This window comes from Sinohyriopsis cumingii, chromosome 1, assembly GCF_028554795.1.
Source record: "Sinohyriopsis cumingii isolate HCF-2022 chromosome 1, ASM2855479v2, whole genome shotgun sequence".
Classification (NCBI taxonomy): domain Eukaryota; kingdom Metazoa; phylum Mollusca; class Bivalvia; order Unionida; family Unionidae; genus Sinohyriopsis; species Sinohyriopsis cumingii.
In genome coordinates, this window is record NC_142961.1 from 150,982,429 (window position 1) to 151,007,960 (window position 25,532).

Genomic DNA, 25,532 nt, shown 5'->3' on the forward strand with positions numbered 1-25,532 from the left:
TGAGGTTAGGTAGCACTGAAGAAAGTTAGAAATCTCTGATGCCCTGAAACCATCTATTCTAGGTTGGGCACCTTTTATTTTAACAGATTTGCCAGAGTGATGATAAGGGCCATGTTTATTTGAATTATCCCAAAGGACAATTTTCAACGATTGATAGTCTCCTTCATGCTGGGGCTATGTTTGTAAATCCCTCCCTCACCAGACTCCATACTAAATTATAACTTTGTTTACAAAGCAAAGCTTATGATGCATGAATTGGGAACAACACAGAGCATATTTCTTTTCTCCATATTCCATTGGCTGTGTGTAATTTGCATTTATCTGTCATAACAATAACAAGCTAATCTTGTGCTTCTTCCTCAAATATGTTACCCAGTCATAATACTTTACTACTACCTCGCAAATCCAGACATCCCAGGCTAAAACATGTTCCTGAATGCTGAAAGTTTTCTGTCCACCTAGGTGGCAGTTAGAGTTATTTCCCTTAGATATGTTTAGCATCGAATCTCATGAATTCTTCATTTTTGAAGTATTCTACGATAAGGCAAGTTAGAGGAGTTTCATCTTCATATGGACGTATGCTTCATCAGTAAATTTCCAACATTTCAGTTCATTCTTTTCATTGTTATCACTTTGCCATTTTGATACATATAAGCTCCCTTGGTACATACATGCAGGGGGCGTGTTGGTGTCCCCTCACATTGCTATTGCAGTTCTGCACGCCACTCTGAAGTTCATAAAACAGGACATGTATATATTGGCAGCTCTATTTTTTTTCCTTCAGATATAGACTATGGGCAAGACCAGACTGACAACCAATCTACATGTGTAGCTTACTCCAGTTGTCTTACAGTCGATACATTTCAGACTTTCATCATATGGACTGAAGTCAGTGGGTGGCAAGACTTGAGATACTAAAAGGCAAGGCACAGAAGCACACCTTGAAGGATGAAGACATCTCGAGCCTGCACACAAAGGTTCAGAACTATGCCACTTGCTGGGTGGCAAGATAGAGAGCAGCAACAGCTTCAGTTACTGTCTTGCATATCAGAATTAGATCGCTCTGGTGGCCTATTGGTTAGAGCGTCTGACTCGGATGCGGGAGGTCATGGGATATGACTGAAAAATTGTTAAAGCTATGTTAAAAATTAAACAATCACACACACACACACGCATATGAGAATTACAGACCTGCTGTCTGGATCAATATCCTGTACCCCATCCCAGCCTCAAGAACTGGACTATGTAGTACCAGTCAAGATGGCCCTGTTCCTCCAGTTCATGATCACACTTTGGATGCGGTCATTCACATCTCCAAAGTCATTAATAGGGCAGCCTATCTTGCTAGGGATAACACCTTCCTCTAACTTAGATCTAATACAAAGGGATAATCTTTTGCATTCTGCATTGCTTAAACTACACCACATAGTTTTCCCTTCTGGGTACCACTTGTATTTGTGGGGCATGTGAAGGAAATCAGAAAACAGGCAGCACAGGAGTTGCCTCTAATGAAGTCACTAGAAAATCTATACTTGGCTCACCCATGTTGTTAGCAGCCTCAGTGATGGGATGACAAGCATCAGAGATGGGATGACAAGCATCTGAGATGGGATGACAAGTCTCAGAGATGGGATGACAAGCATCAGAGATGTGATAGAGGTTATACTCATTTGCATTAACCTTTGAGAGACAGAGCGATCAATCTTAGATTGTCTAATCTTCTTGAACACAAGTATGAGGGTAGAGAGGAAGCTGTTGTCCTCCACCTCTTGAACACCTGACTTCAAACGATGGTTTGTCTCCTCTACTGTCCTCTTGCAACCCTCAGGTGGGTGCCAGGCTCCTTCTTTTCAACATCTCATGGACTAATTTATTCCCTTATGACCTGGCTGATACGGTTGGTTTCAATGGGGCTCTGCATCTTGTTCAGTCAGCCTCTTGCCACTCCCCTTAATGATAGAGACTCCAACTGATCCCATAAAGGCCGACATCTTGCAAAAGGAGATAAAAGACATTACTAGATAAAAGAGTGGTAGAGATCATTCATAAAACAGAATCCTCTGGCTGTTCTTGGTCAAGAAATACAATGAGAATTTGCACCCTATTTTAGACTTAGGCTATCTCAGTGTATTCATAAAAGCCTCGAAGTTCATAATGAAAATGCGGGACCCCGAGTGGCCGAGTGGTCTAAAGCGCTCACCGTTTCGGATCACTGCCATCTCACCTCTGTCTGCGTGGGTTTGAGTCCAAGTCTCGGTTAGCGTGGGTAGATGGGAAAGCCTGCCAGGAGCTTCTTGTGGGTTGGTGGTTCTTCCCTGGGTTTTCCAGGGTTCTTCATACACCAGTTATACTGGCCGCCGTGTATAGCATATCTTGTGCTGAAAAATGGCATTAAACCCGAGAACAACAACAGCAACAACATAATGAAAACAACAAGGTCCAAATACTCAGTAATCATGTGCTTGTCTGACACATACATCCACATTTCAATTCATGTAACATCAAGAAAATACCTGTGTTTCACCTGCAAGGGAGCAATGCATCAGAAAATACAACTGTTGCTGTTATTACATTATGCTGCAGTATGGTGGTAATCATTATCATTTGTTTGGGAATAAGTCCATTTTCAAAGCATGCACACTGGCATGGGGTTATTTTATCAATTTTCAAAGCCATTCAGGAGAAAACATTTGTACTTTTTGTTCTTTTGTCATTCTTCAGTGTTTTGCATTTTGTACTCTGCATTTTGTACTCAGTTTGCTTCTTGTACTGTGTTTGCATTTAAATTTGTTTGCATTTGTTTCATATTCACTCTGCATTAAGTTTGATTTTCATTTAAAAGGTGCAGTGACCAGTTTCAAGGACTGCATGTGTTGGATCCATTCTCAATCTGGGCTTCTAAGTTATCTTTTCAGCAAGCCAAGTATAATCTAAATATCACCATTGAGACCTTTGCTGACATGCAGACATACCTGGGAGTCGGCCTTGTGCATGATTCATGTACTGAACAGAGCATCTTAACAATTCTTTTCCACATCAGTAGCTGTTTTCATTGACTTACAACTTGTGGTGAGATTTGTCTTCCTGCCCATATCTGTGCTGCTCGGAGACCATGACCTTTGTCTATGAAACTGCTATTTCATATCCACATAAAGAAACTGCTATTTCATAGCAATATATAAATCAGGAAATGGGCTGCCAAGGAGGCTAGCCTAGAACAGGCCCAATGACCAAGAATCCCACCTTCATCTCCCAAGGGGAATGCTCCAGTGGTGTATTGGTTAGAGCATCCACCTTGGATGCAGGAGTCAAATGTTCAAACCCGAGCTAAGTCATACCAAAGACTAATAAAAATACTACTAACAGCTGCCTTGCTAGGCATTCAGCATTAAGAGGTTAGTGTTTGGACTAGTCAGCCTGGTGTCAGGATAGTGTGACTGGGTGGGACATCATTCTACATGTCTGCAGCACGATGCCCCAGTGCTAGACATCACTATAAACTACCACACTGCAGACATCATAGTGATATGACTGAAAAATTGTTAAAGTCACATTAAAAATCCAAATCACACACACAGTCATCATTCAAGAGAGACAAGAAGTAGTATGGATCCCTCGAAAGCATGCTGAATGGGGGACCCCTTCTCTAAACATTGCCCTTGAGCAAAGGCTCAGTTTTTCAGAGCAAGCAACAACAGGGTGAAGTGAGAGAGGGACTGACTTTCTCCTTCGCACACAAATGACACCATGCTTTGCTGCCATCAAGTGTTCCTATTGCCACAGATGTCCTCAAAGACGCTTACAAGGCAGATCCTTACATCACAAAATAGACTCTTTCCATGAAGGTGGAAGTAATGTTCACAACACAAACCAGCACTTTGCTTAAAATTTTCTTAGCAGTTCCAGTGGCAAGTTTAGTTTGGTCATTGACCTAAGTTTTTCAACAAACATTGACTCTTTTCAGTGGGAGATGACTTTAATCTTATTGCTGCCACAATACACAGGTGATGTTTTACCACTTTTATTTCTAAAACAGGTGTGAAGGTTTGGTTGAAATTGTTTTTCACTTTTGAGGGCTGGATGTGTAAGATAGTGGAAGGGTTCCTAACATAAAGATTTAAGAGTATTGTTGAAAAAACATTTTAGCCCCTGAAATTTGTTTCTAAGATACTGTTGCTGGCAGAATGACATGTTATTTAGATATGACATTTGGAATACTTTCCTTTAGTGGGATTAAGTAACTGACCTATATTTCTTGGTTCAGCGACTTTTATTTACTTTGGAGCTCAATTTCTTTTGGATAAGGGTTTATATTTTGTTCATTTTCTCAGACTTTATTGCTTATTGAGTCACATAAGTTGATATTTTGAAGTGTCATTTAGAGTATTACACCTTTTAGTGAAAATCAGGTCACTGTGATGTAACCATTGCATTTTGCTAATTTTCATGGGTACTATGACCTATGTCATTGCATGGCTTGGTGTAGAATTGTGTTTTGAGAAGTATTACAGCCATTAATGAAAAACTAGGTAACTGACCTACATATTATGGTTTGTAATTTTGGTCATACCACAGTTGGTGGTTTTCTTTTTAAAGTTTACATCCTGTGAAAGATATGTTTTCCTTCAGCAGCAAATGTTAAATACAATAAATAAGTTACAGTAAGCCTCATTTTAATGTCTAAATATGATCTAATGAACATGGCACAATGTGAGAGGCGGTTTTGTTATAGTGATATGATTATATTAACACAGGGCACAATGAAATAGATTATTGGGTTGTAATGATATAATTCATTGGACATAGGACACAATGTGAAATAGATTATGTGGTTATAATATATCTTCTAATGAACATATGGAATAATATGAAGTAGATTACTTGGTTATAGTGAAAGTTGTTATAATGAATAATTCACACTGATACAAAATCATTCATAAGTTTCATCATGAGTCTGCCTATGAGTTTTTTTTTCAGTTGACAAATGGATTTAATTTTTCTCATATTCACTTCTTTCTATTTCTGTTTGTAGATTCCAGTTATTCCAGAAGGTCTGTTTGCATCAGAAATCCCAGAAAATGTTCAAGATTTAATTTTGAATGACTCTCCCTCAGCTCTGGTAATGTGTTGGTTTCTAATTTGTTTTTATTTATTCATTTACTACCTTAAACATCAGTTCAGTATACATCAGTGTTGTTTTTTTGTGTCATGTATTCAGTGCAGTTATTACATTTCTTTATAGCAATTTGCACAGCAAGATTTTATCAATATTACCTACTCCATATAGGCATGAGTTGGAGGCTAGAGAGTTTGAAGGGAATAAAACCCAAGATCTGGGGACAATTGTATGTACTGGATAGTTATCCATGTAAATGAAGTAAACTTTAATATTAAGTAAATAGAAGATATCTACATTTTTTGTGTAGATATATAGAAATATTTAATAAGTGTATTATTATAAGTCGCAAAGCCACAGGTATCAATACAAAAATGCTTCGACTTGAGTGAAATATTTTCGTTTATCTACTTGTAGATTTTCTTTTTATTATATATTTTTTCACGGCAAAAACCATCAGTTTGCATTGGTTATCTCAATTATGTGCCAATGCAGTTAGCAGTTCTACATCAATAAAAAAAAGTTCCTGAATTTTGCAATAATTTTGTGGCATCATTGTTTTACAAATTAAACTTGTTCATAAGCTTCATATTGTGTATTCTGTTAAAATAATTACTCTTTGTACGAAACTCAAAACATTTTTTTTTTGTTAACATATTTCATACACAGATTGATACTATTGGGGTTGGGTAATGTAGAGACATGAAGAGTGGTTTTATCTGACATAATATCTTTAAATGAAAGATTTTAATGATTGTGAGTTTATTTCTAAGGATTCATTCTCTTTATTTCTTCATTCAGACAATTTTTTTATGGCATTGGCAAGCTGCCAGCCTAGCTCTGACATTAGCAGATGCTGTGTCCAGTTTTTGTTGTCTCTTAATTTTGGTTTGCAATCAAGACTAATCAATGCCTGATTTATCCATTGTTTTCAAACACTGTTGGGATGCAAGTTAAAATTGCTATTTAAAACAATTGTTTTACTATATTTAATCATGAGTATTTTGTTCTAAAAGTATGTACCATTTGTCAGAGTATTACAGGTATGCACTACTATATGAGTTATACATAGCAATAAGTGATGTAAGTTCAGTCACTGGCAGTTCCCATGATTCATGTCGAAAACTAATTTTAAAAAAGTACATATGTGAAGTCTAATTTTTGATGCTTAGAGTTTGCTTTTGGGCATTCCTTGATGGCATTTCATTGATTGCATAAATCGCAACTAGAGTGTCTACAATTTACACATTTTAAGATCTGTACATCTGATGTGGCGGGGGAGATGGAGTGGAAGGGAGAGAGAAGAAGAAGAGAAATGAAATAGACCTGAATATGGAAATATCAGTATAAACAACAAACATAGGGACAGATATATTTTCTAAATGGGAAAAGAAAGTAATTCCAAATGTGATATTGCCATTGTGGTGATATAATTTTTCTCTCACTGGTATATTTCAGTATCTCACTATGAAATATATAATAAAATGTTTTAGCACGTGACTACTGTTATTTACATTACTGTACCCATATCATTTTGTTTATATATGTAACCATTCATACCAACCCCTGGCAAGGAATAAGTGTAATTCAACTGAACAAAAAGAGTAATCCGAGCAGAAAAGAGTAGTCTTTTAACATTAATTACTGCTTCAAGTTTTCATGTATTTATTACTGCTTCAAGTTTTCATGTATTTAGCTTTAAAAAGCAAGAGACTCACGTACTGCATTTCAAAACACTTTGTACCAGCTGAGACTATGGATGTTTTGCACACCAGTAGAGCACTTAATACTGGGTTACTGAGCCTGGATCTGAATTCAATTTTGTTTTTGTTAACAATACTGAACAATCTCTCACAGCATTAGAATGGTAAATAACCAATATTCCTTTCATAACCTGACAAAGAAGAGGAAATTTATATCTTCCAGTTATTGAGTCTTTTAGCTGGGAAATAAGGTGTCATTGCACATCCGCATGAAGTACGTTCTCAGGTAGAATGCCAACTTGATACTTCAGTTCTCCTTCTAATTTATCAGCAGTCTTTCCTGCAGCATGGTGCATCATATGACAGGGACAAACTGATATGTACTCTGATGGAGACATTTTTCAAAATATAGAATGCAACTCCTTTATGAATTCCATTCATCACTGATGCATTATCAGCTGAAAACCCCATACAGTTCTGCCAACTTATATTTATTCAGAGCATTATCAAGCAAATCAAAAATGTTTTCTCCAGTGGAATCTACTGTTAATTCTGGTAATGAAAGAAGAGCACTCTGTCTTTGCTCTTTTCATTGTCAAAGACTTACACAGACCAAGTACAACTTTTTTCATCATAATCACTACTCCTGTCTCTTGCAATACTAAAGGGCCAAATTTTCGTGGCTTCTGCAATTTTAAGTGAAGTATTTTCTGCTTAACACCAAACAGTATTAGATGATTTTGTTCTAGCACCTGCATATTTTCTCCAATTTTTGAATCAGGAAACAGCTTTTTGAACTAAGGACCCACGTAGTCTTCTACCACTAGGGGTAGACCATGTTCTTTTAAGAACTTGGTAAATAATGCCTCTGGATCTATAAAATACCTGTCTACAATTTAGTTCTGCTGTAAAAAAGAAGTTACCTTAGTATTGGAGTTAGTTAAATGAGCTAATTCAAGGTTTATTTGTTTTACCACTATGACCAATATTAAAATCCTTTCCACACAGCCTGCAGTGGGCATGTAGCTGCCTAGAATGGAATGCTGTATTATGTAGTTCATGTATTCATCTTTGAATCAGTTTTTCATCTTTTTCTAATCCATCAGTGAAATTATTTGAAAACATTTTTGCTCTATCGCATGCATCAACTAGAATAAATCTGACTTGACTTTTAGTGCCAAATACCTACAGACTGGTTCTTTACCAGATATGAATTAGAACAAAGAATCTGCGAGTAAAGATTAAAAATTAGAAAAACAGTCTGTTCTCTCCTAACTAAGCCATATGGCTGCTATAAATAGAAATCAAGGTCAAAAGTTTGAAAATAGAAACCAGCATGTTTCTTGGAAATAAGGCAGCTGCTATAAATAGAACATAATACTGTTAGGAAAGTGCATGCAAGTCTACGGACAAGCGTACTCTTATATTGTAGTTATGTAGAAGCCGTCTTGTCTAGAATACGGTCTGTGGGATTAATGGGATGTTAATAAAATTGAGAAAACAAATTAATTTTTTTTAAAGGGGGATATACCGAAAACACATAACCCAAATACGTTTAAGTGTAAGGCGTAATTTAGTGAAAACTTAATGATTATGCCAAAAGCGTAATGGTTGGCATGCATGTGTAACATGTAATAACACCTTGTGATGTCATGAATGAGATCAAAACTTTGGCAAAAGAAAGGCATAATTTCATAATGTCCAACTGTGTATCCAAGTCATTTCAATACACTTTCATTGGTTTGGTAAAACAAATGGCTGTTTTTTGTCATGTGATAAATAGATTCTTACAGGGGCCCCAGTTGGTCAAGTGGTCCGGAATGCAATGCTTGCTTTAGGGGTCATTCATGTATCTCATCTCTGTCTGCACGAGTTCAAGTCTCAACTAACTGAGGGTATGTGAGAAAGCTTTCTGGTAGCTTCCTGTGGGTTGGTTGTTCTTCCTGGGTTCTTACTTGCCAAAATATTCACTCAAAGAATCTTATATTTGTGCCCTTGTCAAATGAAATCAATGAAACTCTTCAAATCAGGGTATGTGAGAAGGCTTGCCAGTAGCTTCTTGTGGGTCGGTGGTACTTTCTGGGGTTTTACTGGGTTCTTCCTCCACCATTGATACTAGTCACCATGTATAACCTATCTTGTGCTGAGAAATGGCGTTAAACCCTACAGCAACAATAACAACAACAAATCCAGGTCCATAAGGTACCTTAAAAAAGGATTGATAAAGAACACATTGAAAAGTACCAAATTTATCTGGGTACTTTGAAAATCCTTGATTTTCTTACAAACTGAAGGAATTAATAGTTTTAATTTCAAAGATTCAAATGAAAAATAAATGAGGGGAAAAGAAAAAGTTTTGATAATTGTTTGCCCGAATGAAAATATCCCACAACTGTTGGTCAGTCTGCAGTCATATCTTTTCAACTTCTGATTGTATGGAGCCTGGATGTAACTGTGATTTAAATTTTGAATCAGTCTTACACTTTGATAATGGCTGGGTGCAGATTACAACTTAAGCACCTAGAGGACGAAAAGTTAAATGTTTGGAGAATGACATCTTTCTCAGAGAGCTTTGCAAAATGCAAATTATGCCAGAAGGATATTAATTTACTTGTAATGGAAGTGAGTGCTCTACAGCCACATATTGCTGGAAAATATCATGGACTTAGTGTAGTGTTGTGTTCATCTGTGAAATAAGCATTGTTCGCTGACTATACATTAATTAAATGCCCAGATATGCTCTATAGCGTTAATCAGAAACAAGTACATCAAACTCTTGATTACATAATTTTTTAAAATAAATTTTCAAGAAGGTTTCTCATATCAAGTAATAGTAAGTATTAACTTGTGTTTAAATATGTTTTAATTTATGTATCCTTTAAAAAATACCTTTAATAATAATATACCTTGACAAACACGATTTTCAACTTTGAGAAAACCTTGAAAAAGTCTTCAAAATTTGGAAGGAAATATGCTTTGGACCCTGTCAGATAGTTCCAGTCTTTTGATCAACAATGTTCATTATTTGCAGGGTTCATACAGTGTTTGAAGGTCTTTGACAGTTTGGGAAAAATGAGGTAGCATTTTCAAGGCCTTGAAAGTTTGGGAAAATGAAGCAGATTACCCTGAGGTCTTTAAAAGTCTTTGAAAATTGAAATAAACCCAAACATTTTAATTCTTTCATAATCACAAATAAAATTGTCCAAGGTTGTTAGATTCGGGAGTAGTTGAGGTTTCCTGGTTTCTTTCTTTTGATGACCCATTCAGTTTCATTTCATCACTAAATAATATTGTAGTATTTTGCATTCATTGTTTTCCCATATAATAAAACTTGTATACAAAATGTTAGTGAAAATAGGTCTTGGAAATCTATTTTTGTGGTCTTTGAAAGTTTGGGAAAAGTCTTTGAATTTATCATTTAGAATTCTGTATGAACCCTGAATTTTTGCATGATTAGTATTTGTTAAGAAAACTATCATGATATTAGTTATTTTATATTAGCACACATTGCCATTATAAGTGATTTTAAACCTGGGAATGGAATGATCTGTTGAGTTTCTATGATACCACTGTAATTAGGAAAAAATTTCTTTTCATTTTGCATTGGGAGATGAGGTACTAAATAATTTGGAAGGTAAACACAAGGCTGTGATAGTAAATAATGAGGACAGCACAATTATAATTAAAAACAACAACTTGGATTTCATTTATACATTGTGCAATTGTAACATATAAATATTTCTTTGCAAAAATGTTGAGATTTGTTTCAGGTACCTTTTTGTAATGGATCTAATTAGGAATTGCAGCTTTAAACATTGTGTGTGTGTAGTTTTGTAAACATATTTATGAAAGTAGAGTTTTATGAAATATATTGTATTTTTTTTATCTTCCTCTTTTCAGGATGTGACAAATTTCGTTGATCAGTCACTGCTTTATATTTGCTGTCCATATTTAGGTAATTGACAACTATGTTTAAGTTGAAGTTTGTTATCCATGTAAAGGATTCTACATGAACAAGTCAGTTAGAGTTTTAATTTGTGATAAAAGTCATAATATTTTAAGATGAAGTGCCACTCTTCAAACATTTTAGATTTTCCACACTAAATTGTGATTGTTCATGTTGGTGCATCCATCTTTGCACCCATCCATTCTCTCCTTAAAAACAAATCTATTTATACATTAGTTTAGAGAGGGTATGATAATATTTTGTTAAAAGGTATGGATATTTGTTGAGAATGATCTTCATTTCATCTGGCGGAAGGCCAAATAAGCATATGGTTTGCCCTTGTATCTGTTGTGTGTGGTGTAGTGTATGACATATATTGTGCATCCATCAACAATTGCTATTTTAAATTTCTCAGAAAAGAGCAATTTGACCAAATTTGGTACAGCAAGATCTGGCATGATGGTCTTTTCGATTTATATAGATGATGCTGATCCACTCAAAGATATAGCCACTATTACTAAAAATAGTAAAATCTCTTTAAAAGACATGTTTTCAAAACCTGCTGAACAGAATTTGATTATATTTGAGAAAAAGTTCCTGGCAGGAAGACCTCTTACTCTATCTCTCTCTCTCTTTTCTCTCCAAAAATAATAGATTAAGGGAAGTAACTCAAACAGATTAACTCCCCTCAATCCCACTAGATTGATAGCCCTACTAGTATATCCGACAGGTAAAACCTTTTATATGCATGGTGGCGATTCATTGTTGTCACTGCCATACAGAATGATCATACAGGAGGATGACAATCCTGTCAATGATGAGCGACATGGACTTCAATGAAAAAATTTCCAACCAGGATGGAGTTCAGTTTTAAGTTGACTTTTGAAGAGATATATAGAATTTTGCCTAAGTTAGAATGCCCTCTTTCATTGGCAGTCCATGCCACATGCAAGGGCAATGACATTGATAAAGATGACAAACATCTATCCTTCAGAATTTTACCACATCATCAAAGATTGAAAAAATTTCCAGGCATATCTCTGATAAAAATTGCGACCCCTGTAATTCATGAGCCTACTTTTCATTGATTCACTAGTGTGCAACTTTCTCACCATACTGGTACAAATCACATAACAGTGTTTATCATTTGGATGTAGCTAACTTGCATAATACACAAGATCATTACTGTGATCTACATGTATACTCTACTCTGTTATTAAGTGGTCATGCAAGCAGTTAGTGCCACATCTTAGTTGGTTAGAAATGTTGAGCTACTTCTTCTTACCTAACTTCTCTTAAGTCCCACTATGTACAACTCTTCACTGTTCCTTCATTCACCCCTCTTTAGTTTGGGGGTTGAACGGGAGTTTCCCCATTGGATGATCACCTACAGAAATGTCACAGTAGCATCCAGGAGAGGGAAAAGAAAACAACCTCAGCCCAAGGCATGACCTTACAACTTGCACTGGATTTGCCTGGAAAACACTTGAATGTAAGGCAATAGCCAGGTGTGGGAACCCACAGGGATTGCCGTTGCATGTGTTTAAATATATAATCTTCAGTTTTGCTATTTTCCCATTAAGGGAAGTTCATCCTCAAGCATTTCCTCCTCCTCATACCCTATATGCCCTGATGTTAATGTGATCAGACATTGTATTAGATGGAGAACGGACTTTTAAAAAAGTAAATTATGTTTCTCCCAAAATACTTAACCCACTACTGTTAAACCCTCCCACCCTTCCCAACAATATAAGCATACTGTTACAGGTTTTGCTTTAGCCTAAACTGGTAAACATCTGGGATATGGGTGGTCACCTAGCAAAGGGAGCATATGTATATAAAGACATATTTCCATATTTGTAGAGCTGGATTTGGAGGTAAAAAGTGTATTTCCCAAATGTTAGTGTGATTGGGTAATTATTTTTGGAAAAGCATGATTTTCTTTCGCTCACTGAATTTTTTTTCTAAAAACATGCAATAATTAATTTTAAAATACAAGTTTCATACAGTTGAATAGAACAAAATATAGAAATAATAATTTACTTTGAACAGAAGGTAAAAGAAATAGAGTAGTGTACAGATATTAAAATGGATGATTTGTTGTTCAAACTGAAGAAAAATATAAAATTATAATATAAGAAGTAACATTCAAAGTTTGATAGTATACAGTTGCATTTACAAGACTATCTTTCAAATACCAATGAATTTTTTCAATCTTTTGATTGAATAGATTTATACTAAGGACAAAAAGAAGCTATGTGGCAATTGACTGATAATGCAGAGTAGCATCAGTGCTGTACAACTAAAAGTGTCTGGGATGTACACAAATTAAAGTATCATGTTGTGATTTTTTTAGATATTTAATTTTTGCAAGAAAAAAGCTTTTACTTTAAATAGAACAGAATTATTTTTAAAAACATAGAAGTAACAGCTTGTTTGCAATTATTGCCGTAAGTTTGAGCACATTTAAAATTCTTCAGTATTTTATAGCAAGTTTGATATGTTTGGCTAAATGGCGTTTGACAGTTACAAGTATTGCTTGAATGCCTGAAACATTCTTCATTAATATGTTATCACATGTACTGTGCATTTTTTTAAAGGCATATAATGTATTCTATGCCATTATTCATAAATTATTTTAATTTATATTTTGTATTTATATCTTTAGATAATTTTAAAAAATATAACCCAACATTATGACCTGAAACACTTACAGACTTAATTCGTGAGAGCAATAAAACCCATAACCTTGCCAAAGATCTTGAGAAATATTGGGTATCAGATGATAGGAATCAAACTTGCATCTTTATGGTCCAGTACCTTAACAGCTACTTAGGGTGGAGATTACAAAGGTGTCCAAGTTATGACTTCTTGGGCATGATTAACTCCCCTTGTAATGCCCGGTAATAATAAATTTGCTGTTAGGTTGTGAACAATTTCTAAGTTGTGAATAGGAGCCCAATGGGTGGGTGGGTGGGTGTTTGGGGAAATTCAGGGGACAATGTTGTTTGTATAAATGAATTTGTACTTTTTATGCTGAATAAATGATTCAAGACATGTATGGTCCTGGAAAGGAAGATAAATGACACCAACATTAATAGATAATGTTACAACTATGTACTCCAAGTTTTTTTTTACTTCTCCAATTTCAGTATGTGTGAATTTGCATTCACAGTGTCAGCTAACTAGGTGAACGATATTGGGCCCAACTCACTTAAATCCATTTAAATGCTTCATTTTTATGCACCAGTATTGTCCAGCTGTTCCCAATTTGGTATCTGCACAAAAACTACAGTTGTTCATCATTTACTGTTCACAATCTTTGCTTGCACTTGTGGTAAGGAAGAATCCTATGGATTTAAGTGTACAAAAGTCAAGGTTACTGACAAAGCAGAAATCTGTCCACACAATAACTTAAGTCTGCAATTACCAAACTTTGTGGGTGACTTGCATGTGGGGTAAGAAAGAACCCTATTGATTTTGATCTCAAAAGATCAAATATCATGGCCAGTGACTGAAAGAAGACAAATGATTTCTGCACAATAGCTTTGGTTTTCAATGGTTGCTAAACTTGGATGACTTGCATTTTTTGTAAGGAGGAACCTTGTTGCTTTCTGGTTCAAAAGGCCAATGTTAAAAGTCACTGACAAAGAAAACAAAAATCGTGTCTTAACAATAACATTAGTTCCACATGACATAGTTAGTCCAAACTTTGTGGAAAGCTTGCACTTTGGGTAAGGAAGAAGGCTGTTGCTGTTGGGTTCTAGGTCAAATGTCAAGGTCAGTGATTGAAAGCAGTAAAATGGTTCTGCATAATAACATTAGTTCTACATCACAGATCTGATCCAGACTTTGTAAATGTTGTATTTAGTTAAGGGAAAATCCTTTTGATTTCTGGGTCAAAAGGTCAAAGGTCATGGTCATGATGATGAAAAGGAAAAGAATAGTTTCTGCACAAAATTTTATTTCTGTTAGCTGTATTAAGGACTATTAACATTCCTTTCATGGTATGATTTCAGGAGAAATTAAGATGCTTCTTGTGGAGTTTGCAGTGGGAAGTAACAGTAAAGCATCCACAATTAAGAAAATCACCCCGGTTTCTGCTGATTTTCAGCCAGTTAAGGGTGTAAATGAGAAACAGTTGCAGGTTGGTCTCTTCTTATTTACCCATGTGATTCAGTGTGATCTTTTGAAAGGGCTTTGTCTATTTCCAGTATCTTTATTAAGGGCTTCATTTAGAATACTATTTCCAGTACCTGTGTTAAAGACTACAGGTTATTTATTTAAAATCTCTCTTTTGTTCCTAGCTTTACAAGATAAGTGCAGTTAAAAAAAATTATATGCATGTGTCTCACTATCAACAGACTCAAATAAGTATGATTATCAAAAATGCTATCACATGTCTCACTATGTACACACCCAAGTCATTTTCTTCTCAGTGATACAGAGTAATTACAGTTATCAAAAAATGATATGCATGTGTCTCACTGACCCAAGCAAGACATTTTCTTTTCAGGTTTATAAAATAAGTGCATGTATTATGCATCCACAACAAGATGTCTTTTAAGATGGGTGTCTGCTTAAAAGATAATTTCATACAAAGTCAGCAGGGACTACATACCCATGTACTCGCATACAAATTGGATCCAACTACAGAGATCATTGACCCAGATCAGCTGTCACATAATGCACCGGTAGGTCAGGGTCTGTGTTGTTTGCTCTACTGATTAGTCTTAACAAACTGCATAGACCTGGATGTGTGTGTGCATTATGCAATGGGAGTTCTGCTTCTGTTTTGCAGTTGGATTGACATATAAGTGAGTAAATACAGTACTTGAGGTCCCAGTTGATTGACTTTGTACAAAATTAATGTGTATGCATACATGAATCTTAAAAGCAACTTTTCTAGCTTCTTGTGGTGGCTGCTTAAGTTAACCACTATTTATCAATTACCAGGCCAGGTAATTGATTAATAGAGGTGACCTTTAAGACAGGTTTGACTGCCTAATGTTCAGTGCACACTAAAAAGTTTTGGCCTTGGATAATGAGATGTGTGTATTTTGTGCTTGCAGAGGTGGGAATGATCATAAGCAGTGTTCAGAGATTAAGATTTTGTGCTTAAGTTTACGAAAGTCATGACACATTAATCATAATTCTGTTCAAATGGGAGATGTAGTGTTCCTCAGAATGCTCGTTTTAACTTAAGGAATTACATTAACACAATTTTGTGGTTGAAATTCATTCAGTATTGTTGTTGATCTACCTTCTTAAAAGAGTATATGTGATGTTGTCATCATTATCTTAATGTTTCCCATGAAATCTTTAGCTCCAAATGGAAGAAAACTTTTTCCACAATCACCCAGCTTCCTTAAAGAGAGTTGTCGAGTTTGTAGCTGACAGGACTGCATCCAACTTCATCAAGAAATTTCGCTTCACTTGGCTGCAGCTTTCGATTGCAGAGGGTAAAGAAAAATTAGTGGAGGTTCTCCTCCCTAAATCTGAAGGTTCTTCCACAGGTAAAATGAAGGTATGGTATACCTTTTTATCTTGCATAATTGCCATGTTAGGTATCTGTTAGTGATTTAACCAAATATGAAAATGAAGATGTTCTAATGAATCATATTTATCAGAAGGACAATGGCGGTCTGACAGTTTTCATAAATTGATATGGCCCAGATCTAAGTCACAATAGTAACAATAATTATTCAAGTGACTATATCATTGGCTGCCACAGCATCTTGTGATTTGGTCTTATTTCATATTGAAATGTCCTGACATCAGGACATACTTTTATTGCATGCAGTTGAAATGACATTTGAACTATTTTGAAATAAGATAAAGTTTGATTTTGCTTTATATTAGTCAGGACAGGGTAATTTGTTCCTGAAACTTCATATTCATCCCAAGGCTAGTCTGTGATCGGACAGTACTTTACATTTCACTCATTTAAAAAACAAGAAAATAAAATTTTGGTGTAAAGTCAATGCCTTAATAGAAAAATAAAAGCATAAAATATTTTCCATTGATCCTATATAATGATTAATGTTCCCTCTTGCGTTAAATAGTTCAAACACAAGCTTGGATATGTTTGATATGCAAATTTTGTCACTTGATCCATCTCGACTATATAATTCATGAAAGCAAAGAAAAATGACCCAATGTTTCATTATGCCAACTCTGGATGTAATCAAGTAGATGGGAATTAGTACTTTGAATTTTACGTTACTGTGCTTTGTGGTCAGAGGTGAAATTTGTATCATTACTTGTCCCTTGATGATACAGTTAAGGTGAATCAGACAGCGATTCGTTTTTTTATATATATAGTTCTTTTAGAGGTTATTTAGTGGAGATATCTAATGATCTATTCATGATACAGACAATTGTTTGTTTTCCATTTTTGATACCATCAATATTTGTTGTTTGTAATTTTTATTACTCAGGAATTGAAGCCAGTGGTATGACTAAGCAACCCAGAAACTGCAAAGATTCCCCAAATTACTGTCAAGCAACTTTTTTTAAAATTAGGAGTGGGCTCAAAAATTTAAATTTTGCCTTTCGGGGATATGGGGGGGGGGGCGGTATGCAAAATTTCTTCTGTTGCCACTGGTTGAATCCATATTATGGATAAGCAAATATTTTATGCGTACTTGTGTTGCCTTTAAAGGAATGTTTCATGTACAAGTGACTAAAAGTAATAAAGATACTTTCCAAAAAAGAGTATACCAAAATGAACCTTATTACTTCACTTGTAGTCATGTTATCAGAAAAATTCACTTTAATTGAACTTCGTAAAATAAAGAGAGAAAATAAAACTAGCGTCTTAGGTCTCCACTTCCCCACAAAAATCCAAACAAAAAATGAACTTAAGAAACCATTCAATCCCCAAAAAATGGAAAAAAATTTGGAAAACTGTATGTGGGTACGTAAATAGTGATGAAAATCAGAACTATTATAGTCATGGGTAAATTGGGGACATTGATGGAGCAACATGCATAATTTTAAATATGAACCACATCCATTACATTTATGATTATCAGCAGTTGAGTTATTATCAACTTTTTTAGTAAAACTAGTTGAATAAATTCCACATTATTCAGTATTATTGAAGATCCTTGTCAGAGGGCACCACTTAAACACAAATAAGATCTTAAATTAGCTCTGGTCAAGTAGGATGGCACATTATATTTGGCATTTGATATTGTGTTGTTTTTTATAATTAAAATAGGCTTTTTGTCATCCTCAGTCTGTATTGACTCCTAGGAGAAACATCTGAAATGGTTATTTAAATGAAATTGAGATAAAAGGAAATTTATTATGTATGAAAGAGTCCCTGTAATGTTCTATGTTTTCTTCCTGTAGGATCGCATGATATTTGAAATCAGTAAGATTGCACAAGAGCAATGTCTGCTTGTGAAGAACTCAGCATTTAAAGAGTGTGGAAGGTAATGATTAATTTGTTTCACATGTATTAAAAATACTCTGATGTACAAATTAATTTAGACTTTTCCTTATACAGTGGCAATATTATATGTCAAACATCTTCCTCAAGGATTCAGTATAAATATTTAAGAAAATACAAAATTTATCCTTTTACTGATGTAGATACATGCATTCATACATGTACATAAACATGCCAGTAATATCTGTTAATGAATGCAAGCACTTTATTTACATTTTCTTCTTCACATACCTTACAACACCTTCCACACCCTTACAAATCCGCTTATTCCAAATGAAAATGGATGTTAACCATGTCTGTCTTTTACTTGTTTTATAACTAAAAAGGGCTTAAACATCCTTTGCATTCCAATACAGAAGACAGATGAGATTAGTAAATCCTTGGATAGGAGGGATTGACTCTGAATCCTACTCATTCTTGTTCACAATTACCTTCCATTCTGTGTTCATTTCGGAGTGATCCAAGGAGTTTTCTCACCACATGGAAACTATACTCCATCTATTTTCTCACTGAATTTAACTGTTCTCATTGTAGGTGAATATTTTGTTATATCTAGGTAACATAAAGTTTAACCACAAGTTATGGAACATGGAATTTATTTATTTTTATCTTGTCCAAAGACATTTTGCAAATATGGTGCATCAAATCCTTGTGCTGCATGTGTAGATGACCATTGTGTTAGTTGAACTTTGATTGATTAAAAGTAGACCTAAGTTTGATTATTATGACCAATGAGAGGACTCTCTACTTAACATTTTGATACAAATTTGTAACATAGTATGGTAGAACTGGACACAAGGGAAGGGCTTTTCTTTACTTTAAAGAGACAAGTGTAGTTGAGGTGAACGGATATGGATTCAGGTTAAGATAATAGTAAGTTTGAAGTTTTTAACATGAGCGATAAAGAAGAGTTTGATGGATTTAACTTGGAAGCTGTCTTGGATATTGATGTTAGCAAGTTTGGAGGGTATAATACAAGTGATATAGAAATCTGATGAAGAAACTAGCATTTTTTAAAAAGCAAAATATGTTTCTTCAGTAATTACCTCATAATATGGGTACACTTTCCAAAGCCCTTCCTGCAGTTACATTCATGGAATAGCCCTTCAAAAGACCTTCTTACAGTTAAACTTAATGAATAGCTGTTACAAAGCCTTTCTTTCAGTTACATCCATGGAATGGCCCTTGCAAAGCCCTTCTTCCAGTTAAATTCATTGAATGTCCATTACAAAGCCCTTCCTGCAGTTACGTCCATGGGATAGCCCTTCTAGCAGTTATGTCCATGGAATAGCCCTTCCAAAACCCTTCAAGCGGTTACATCCATGGCATAGCCTTTCCAAAGCCCTTCCTGCAGTCAAATTCATGGAATAGTCCTTCCAAATCCCTTCCTGCAGTTACATTCATGGAATGGCCCTTCCAAAGCCCATCCTGCAGCATAGCTGGCAACCCTCACGAATTCGGCGTGAATTTCACGACTTTTTCAGCAATTCACGGATTCACACTGCAAGCCAAAAATTCACGAATTTTCCAATTCTCAGTTTTTTAAAATCTTTAGAGCTGTTCCAGTAAAACATATATCCCCCGGGGGGAAGGCATTTTCAAATTCAACCAACCCACAACAGAAGCAATTTTAAAAAATTATCATCCACCGTCAGATGTGTTTTAATCGAGAAACACTGCCCCCTACAGAAGTATATTTTTTAACATAATTTCTGGCTATGGGTTAGTGGGCAGTAGAAGCGATTTTAATATTGGGTTGGGGACAGAAGCGATCTCAATGACAGCTGGCTGGAGGTAATCTACTGAATTCATATACATCATATAATCTACTGCATATTTTTATTTATATTCACTCATTATAATCAGTCTTTTGTCCTTTTGTTTGTTTTTTTGTCAGCCAAGTATGTCTCTGATACTGTGAAATCACAGATTTTCTTGGTGGCTTATTATTTGTAGATGTCATTGATCAGTCCCTTAATACCTACTAATTTAACATCCATGAATACAGATTTTATAATAGATATTTCCATTCTAATACAGAAATCATGAATTTGTATCCTTACTAAACTCTGTGTTTCCTAAAGTGATCACTGTGTCTTGCTATTTTTCTTGGTTCTCAGGCATGCTGCTTTTGTTTAGAATAATAGTTAAATCTTGTATTGCTTTAAATGTGTGATCAGATTCTATGATTCATTGTTATTATTTTTTCCAATAAATGTTTTGGTAAACTTTTATGATTTGTCAGAGAAAAAAAACAATGATGCCTGTGGAAGTGATGTTGCATCATTTGTCTACTTTTACACTGTATCATTTCCTGTAAGAACATCTTTTTTCAGTTACCGATGTCTTATTTTTATGCCTTGTTGCAAGACTAATATAAAGTTATAACAAAATATAGCAAGTCAAACATTTTTATATCATAGATTTAAAAAAAATGGATGAAAGTCAAGGAATCATTTTTCCCAGAGCACTTATAAAATCAATGTTATTGCAGTTAACTGCATTATCAACAGTATCATCATCACTGATGGCCTAGCAGTAACATTATGTACTTTCAATCCAGTTGTCACAGGTTCTATCTCCCACTTCTAGTCTTTCAAATGAGACTTATACCTGTGGCCTGAGGGGCTTTCATGGCAGAGTGGTATAAGATGCTTGTCTTGTGATACAGATCTGAGGGGCTTCCATGGCAGTGGTACAAGATGCCTGTCATGTGATTACTTGCCTCCAATGTGCTAATGAGAATGTTGCCAGTTACTTGTGGAAGGTCAGTGGTTCTACATAAGTGGTGTTTGGCGTCTCAAAAGGACTTGGATTTTCTTCAGCAGTAAAACTGTCTGCCATATATAGATTCTCTTGATCTCAAAATGGTGTAAAGGCCATACTGATCAACTGAAACCCCGAGAGCTCATGTCTAAATGACTTCAGCTGTTGGAGATGAACGTCAAATCAACAGAGGCTCCATGTGCCCAAGCATACTAAGGTGCTTGCTTTTACATCACTTAAACATCTCACAGAGTAAGTTTGTGTCACAGATCATCCAATTTAGGTTGGTGGTCTTTCTGGGTCCTTCCTCCACCTAATATATTGTAAAAAAATCACCAAAAAACCCAAAATCAAACCACACAGAATCAAACAACTAATAAACTGTAGCAACAGCAGCAAAGGTACTAGTTAATCATTTTTGCCACATCTGTACGAGTTTACAACTTTTGACTCAAGTAATTTTTGTAGACTATAGAATATCGTCAATTATGCCTTTCTGATAGTTACCTAAAAGTCATCATCAGTTGGTGCAAATGGATTTTTCATAGTGAGCATATGAGATGGAAAAGTCTTGAGCAATCCTGCATCACACACTGCCGAAAAGTTTACATTTTAACTCACTTAAATTTTCTCTTAACAATGTTCATTGTTCCAGCTAGAACTGTTATAACTTATTCAAGCTATATTCACCAATATCTGATGATATGTGTCTGTAATAAATATTTGTAACAAAGTATGAGAATGCATCAATGTTTTTCAGTGATGCATTTGAACTGAGCAGCAACCACAATCAACAAACCAAGAAAAAAAATTATTCACATCTCTCAGGCAGAAGTAGGGTATAATCATAATCTGCCAAAAGATTTTTAATTTTTTAAATTTGCCAAATATTTTTTCCAACCATACTGATTCAGTGGACATATCACCAGAATGGACAGAAACAGACCAGAAGGTTAAAATCAATTTGATACAGCTTTTAAGTAGCTAAATTCATATTGGTTTAGTTAACTGTACACCCTTTATTGTCTTCCTTTTGATGAAATTTGTTACTGAAGCTAAGAAAATAATGTTGCACACATAAAAAAGGAGGCACACTTCTACTCATTATTGTTTTTATTATACTTCTCCATTCCAGCCTGTTCTAATGATCTTCTCCCCCCACATACTGTTTGTCTTGTTTATGATAAGTATCTAAATTTCTCACTTACTTTTCCTACTGCTATACAAATGTTCTGTGAATATGCATATCAGTGTGAAACACAATGGAGAAACTAAATTCAAGATTAAAAACCTCTACATTTCTGGATATATTCTGCTTGGATTCCATATTTCTGCACAAAACTCAAGAGTTCAGGACTCTGCACTAATTCAGTTCCCACTGTAAATTTGTGCAAACACCACAATATTAAAATTTAGTAACTTAAAATTTTGAGTGCTCATGATCAAGTTTATATCAGTATAGACACATCTATGATGACAGCTTTTGTGAAGAAAAAACCCGTAACAGCCGCACCATTTTCTGGATCTATACAAATTTGAAATGTGTGCTTTCAATATTGCACCAAAGAGTCAGCTGCTGATTTCAGTAATGAGTCATCCAAACTCAGGTCTGTAAAGGGATGGAAATTATGTTAATAAAACAATGTCCCTCACTTTTTTCAGTTACATGTAGGACAAGCTCTCAAAAGATATTTTTTACTAAAATCTTACTTTTCATTATCAACCATTCAGGGACAGTCAAACACATATATACTCTATTTCATCTTCACTGATTTATAGTATGGTTCTCGTTCTTTCACATCTGTAGTAATGGGAGTCCTTGAACAACTCGATGGTTGTAAGCCTTTTTCAACCATGCTGAATGGACACACTGTAAGATAATGTTCAAGTAACAGAAATACCATGGGATAACCAGAGACCAATAAAATTGAATAGTCAAGTATCTCCTGCATGGATGATGCCATGATTTCAGGATGTACTCTTAAGTTTTGTGTGTGTGTGTGATCTCCAATGAGGAAGTGGTGGTGGTGGGAATAGCCATTGTTAAATATCTCCCTAACACTTAAATATCTGTCACTCTTTCTTACTGTTCCACTCTGTTACAGCTCTACTGAAATCAAAATTCTCAAAGAGATGTCATCTCTAGTTGTATAGCTATTATTACTGTGAGGTCATTGGGCATGGTCACGTGGTTGTGGTGGGGTCTTGGCTGGGATGGCATAAAGACTATAGGCTTACTCCATATTTGACAGCTAATTATGATGTTGTCAAAAGAATTAACAAATTTCTAGCAATTCAGTTGGACTCGGATACTTGATTCATAGTCAATGAACAGGCTCTAATATTGGTTTATTTTGGAGCTATGTTCCTCCATCACATTCAAGATTTGGATATACCAAAGGTGAAATTGGTACAGTTGCATCCTAAACTACTATCGTGGCTGCTTCAAATGTTATTTAATGTGAGACTTTAATGCAAGAACTCGTAGCTTCAGTGATTTTTGGGTTAAAAAAAATTAATTTCTTCTCAAACAACTCAATTTGGTGCAGATTACATTGTTTTTTAATGATACGGTGAGAATTCTTGATGTGTAAAAATTGTACAACAAATGATCAGATCAGAAAATTACTACCACTGGGAAAATACTGATAGGAATATACAGAAATAATGATATAATTATTTAAGTAGAATATGTGGTGACAATATGAGTGCTAGTTCCACAACTTTGTGCAAAATACATTTTGTACAACTATTCTGTTGTTTCTAACAGCACTGTAATATGGCAATAATTTCTGTCCACTTTTTACTTTAGTCCCTTGCTAATTAATAGTTTTAGATTTTACAACACTAAGCACATTTTACCTTTTGACAATAACACATCATTATAAATATTTAGATTGCGAGAAAATAGAAGTTACAATTTTATTAAAAGCACTGGTACCAGTAAGACTAAAGGATTTGGTAAAAAAAAGAAAAGAATCAGGATGAACAGATTAGTAGTGTAGTAAAGAATCCATATATCAGAATGACATAAAGTATTTATTTTTTCATCAATTTCATCATCAGTTAATGATACTGCTTAAAAATGTATTGTACTAGATAATATACTTTTTTAGTTATCCATTTTGCAATACAAATACCAAATGATGGCTTGGAACTAAGTGCCAAAAGGTCTGCAGAAAATACCACCATGATCTATATATATGGAAGAACCGAACATAAACAGGTCAAATTTTATCCATCTTGCTTTGAGTTTACACAGATCAGTCAGTCTCTTATGTTTAATGTCATTTAATTTTTGCACACAGAGAGCATGTACATCATTTGGTCATACATCTGCATATGATACAAAAGTTTGTCTTTTTATTCTTTTGTTGCTCAGTGGTTCTGTCAACTTGAGATCTACACACACTTAATTATGTTGTATGGGGATTCTCTGATGATCCTTATGAGCATTAATCTGTTAATTGTTTCTGAATTTAATATGATCCTCCTTCTCGATGTACAAATATCATTCTGTGCTGTGAACTCCTTTCATTGCCTGCTGTCTGAAACGCATATTCATAACTAGCTTGAACAAGTTACTGTTCTTTATTGTTGTGCAGTTTTCAACATCTCACATGTATGGCCCCATGGGCATTCTCTCTTGGATATCTCTTTCCCAGAAAGAAAAGTTTTGAACCAGGGGTCTTGTTAGGATTTTAAAACTAAGAGTCCATGGCTCCCATTTTGGTAAAAATATGAGTCCCATCAGGAAAAGTTGCAGTCCCCTCTTAGAAAACTATGCAATTATAGTAACTATTGGTTGCCATAGAGTTTAATTTCTTCATTCTTTATAACACTGACATAGCTCTTGCTTGTCCATCAGAGTGAGTCTGAATTTGTTCGATCCAAGGAAGGTCTTATTCAAAGCACTAAGCTAGGCATCACACTTTCATACAGTTGGCTAATGTCCCTTTCAAATTATCAGTTCTAGCAACTTTAGCCCTCTCCTGAATCTCACAATCTTCGTCAGTTTGCCGTTGAACCCCAAAATACTCATTAAAGTCGATGTCTCAACATGTCATGATTCCGAGGTCATGTGCACTGCTTATTCCGTTACACTCGGAAATGAACACAAGAATGAAAGCTAAAGTTGTTTATTTGATGTACTGTTATAAATGACCAGATGTACATCTCTGGGTATTTCTGCCTCTAAATTCAAGCACTGTAAACATCAGTAGATTTTCCCACCCAGCTGCCAGTCAAAGCCTTTGATCTCGCCGATTAGCTGTTGCAGCATGTTCTTTTGATGTACTCTTAAAATGGTGACGACGGTGGGGGGGCTTTCAACCACAAAATTCTGTCACTGTAAATATCATCACAGCTAACTGATCAACACATTTTCCCCACTATGCAAGTGACTGAAGCAGGACTGACAAGTATTTGAATTTTACCGCCCGCCTAAATAAAAAAGTGGCGTCCAAATACGCGTGATTATAAGCGTTTCTGAGACCTCTGTCAGTTTTCGCTAACATGAACCCTGCCAAAGATTCACTTTCT

The 25,532-nt window shown here is 35.2% G+C and overlaps 1 protein-coding gene across 2 annotated transcripts in view; it reads left to right on the forward strand.

The window, feature by feature from the left end:
- The window catches only part of LOC149808155 (codanin-1-like), a 107,338-nt gene that overhangs the window by 59,131 nt on the left and 22,675 nt on the right, over window positions 1-25,532 (forward strand). For both annotated transcript variants that reach the window (XM_089973947.1, XM_089973955.1), the window contains exons 15-19: window positions 5,033-5,119; window positions 10,720-10,774; window positions 14,785-14,912; window positions 16,092-16,292; window positions 18,125-18,207. In XM_089973947.1, coding sequence (XP_089830073.1) covers window positions 5,033-5,119; window positions 10,720-10,774; window positions 14,785-14,912; window positions 16,092-16,292; window positions 18,125-18,207 — 554 coding nt within the window. The remainder of the gene's footprint in view (window positions 1-5,032; window positions 5,120-10,719; window positions 10,775-14,784; window positions 14,913-16,091; window positions 16,293-18,124; window positions 18,208-25,532) is intronic.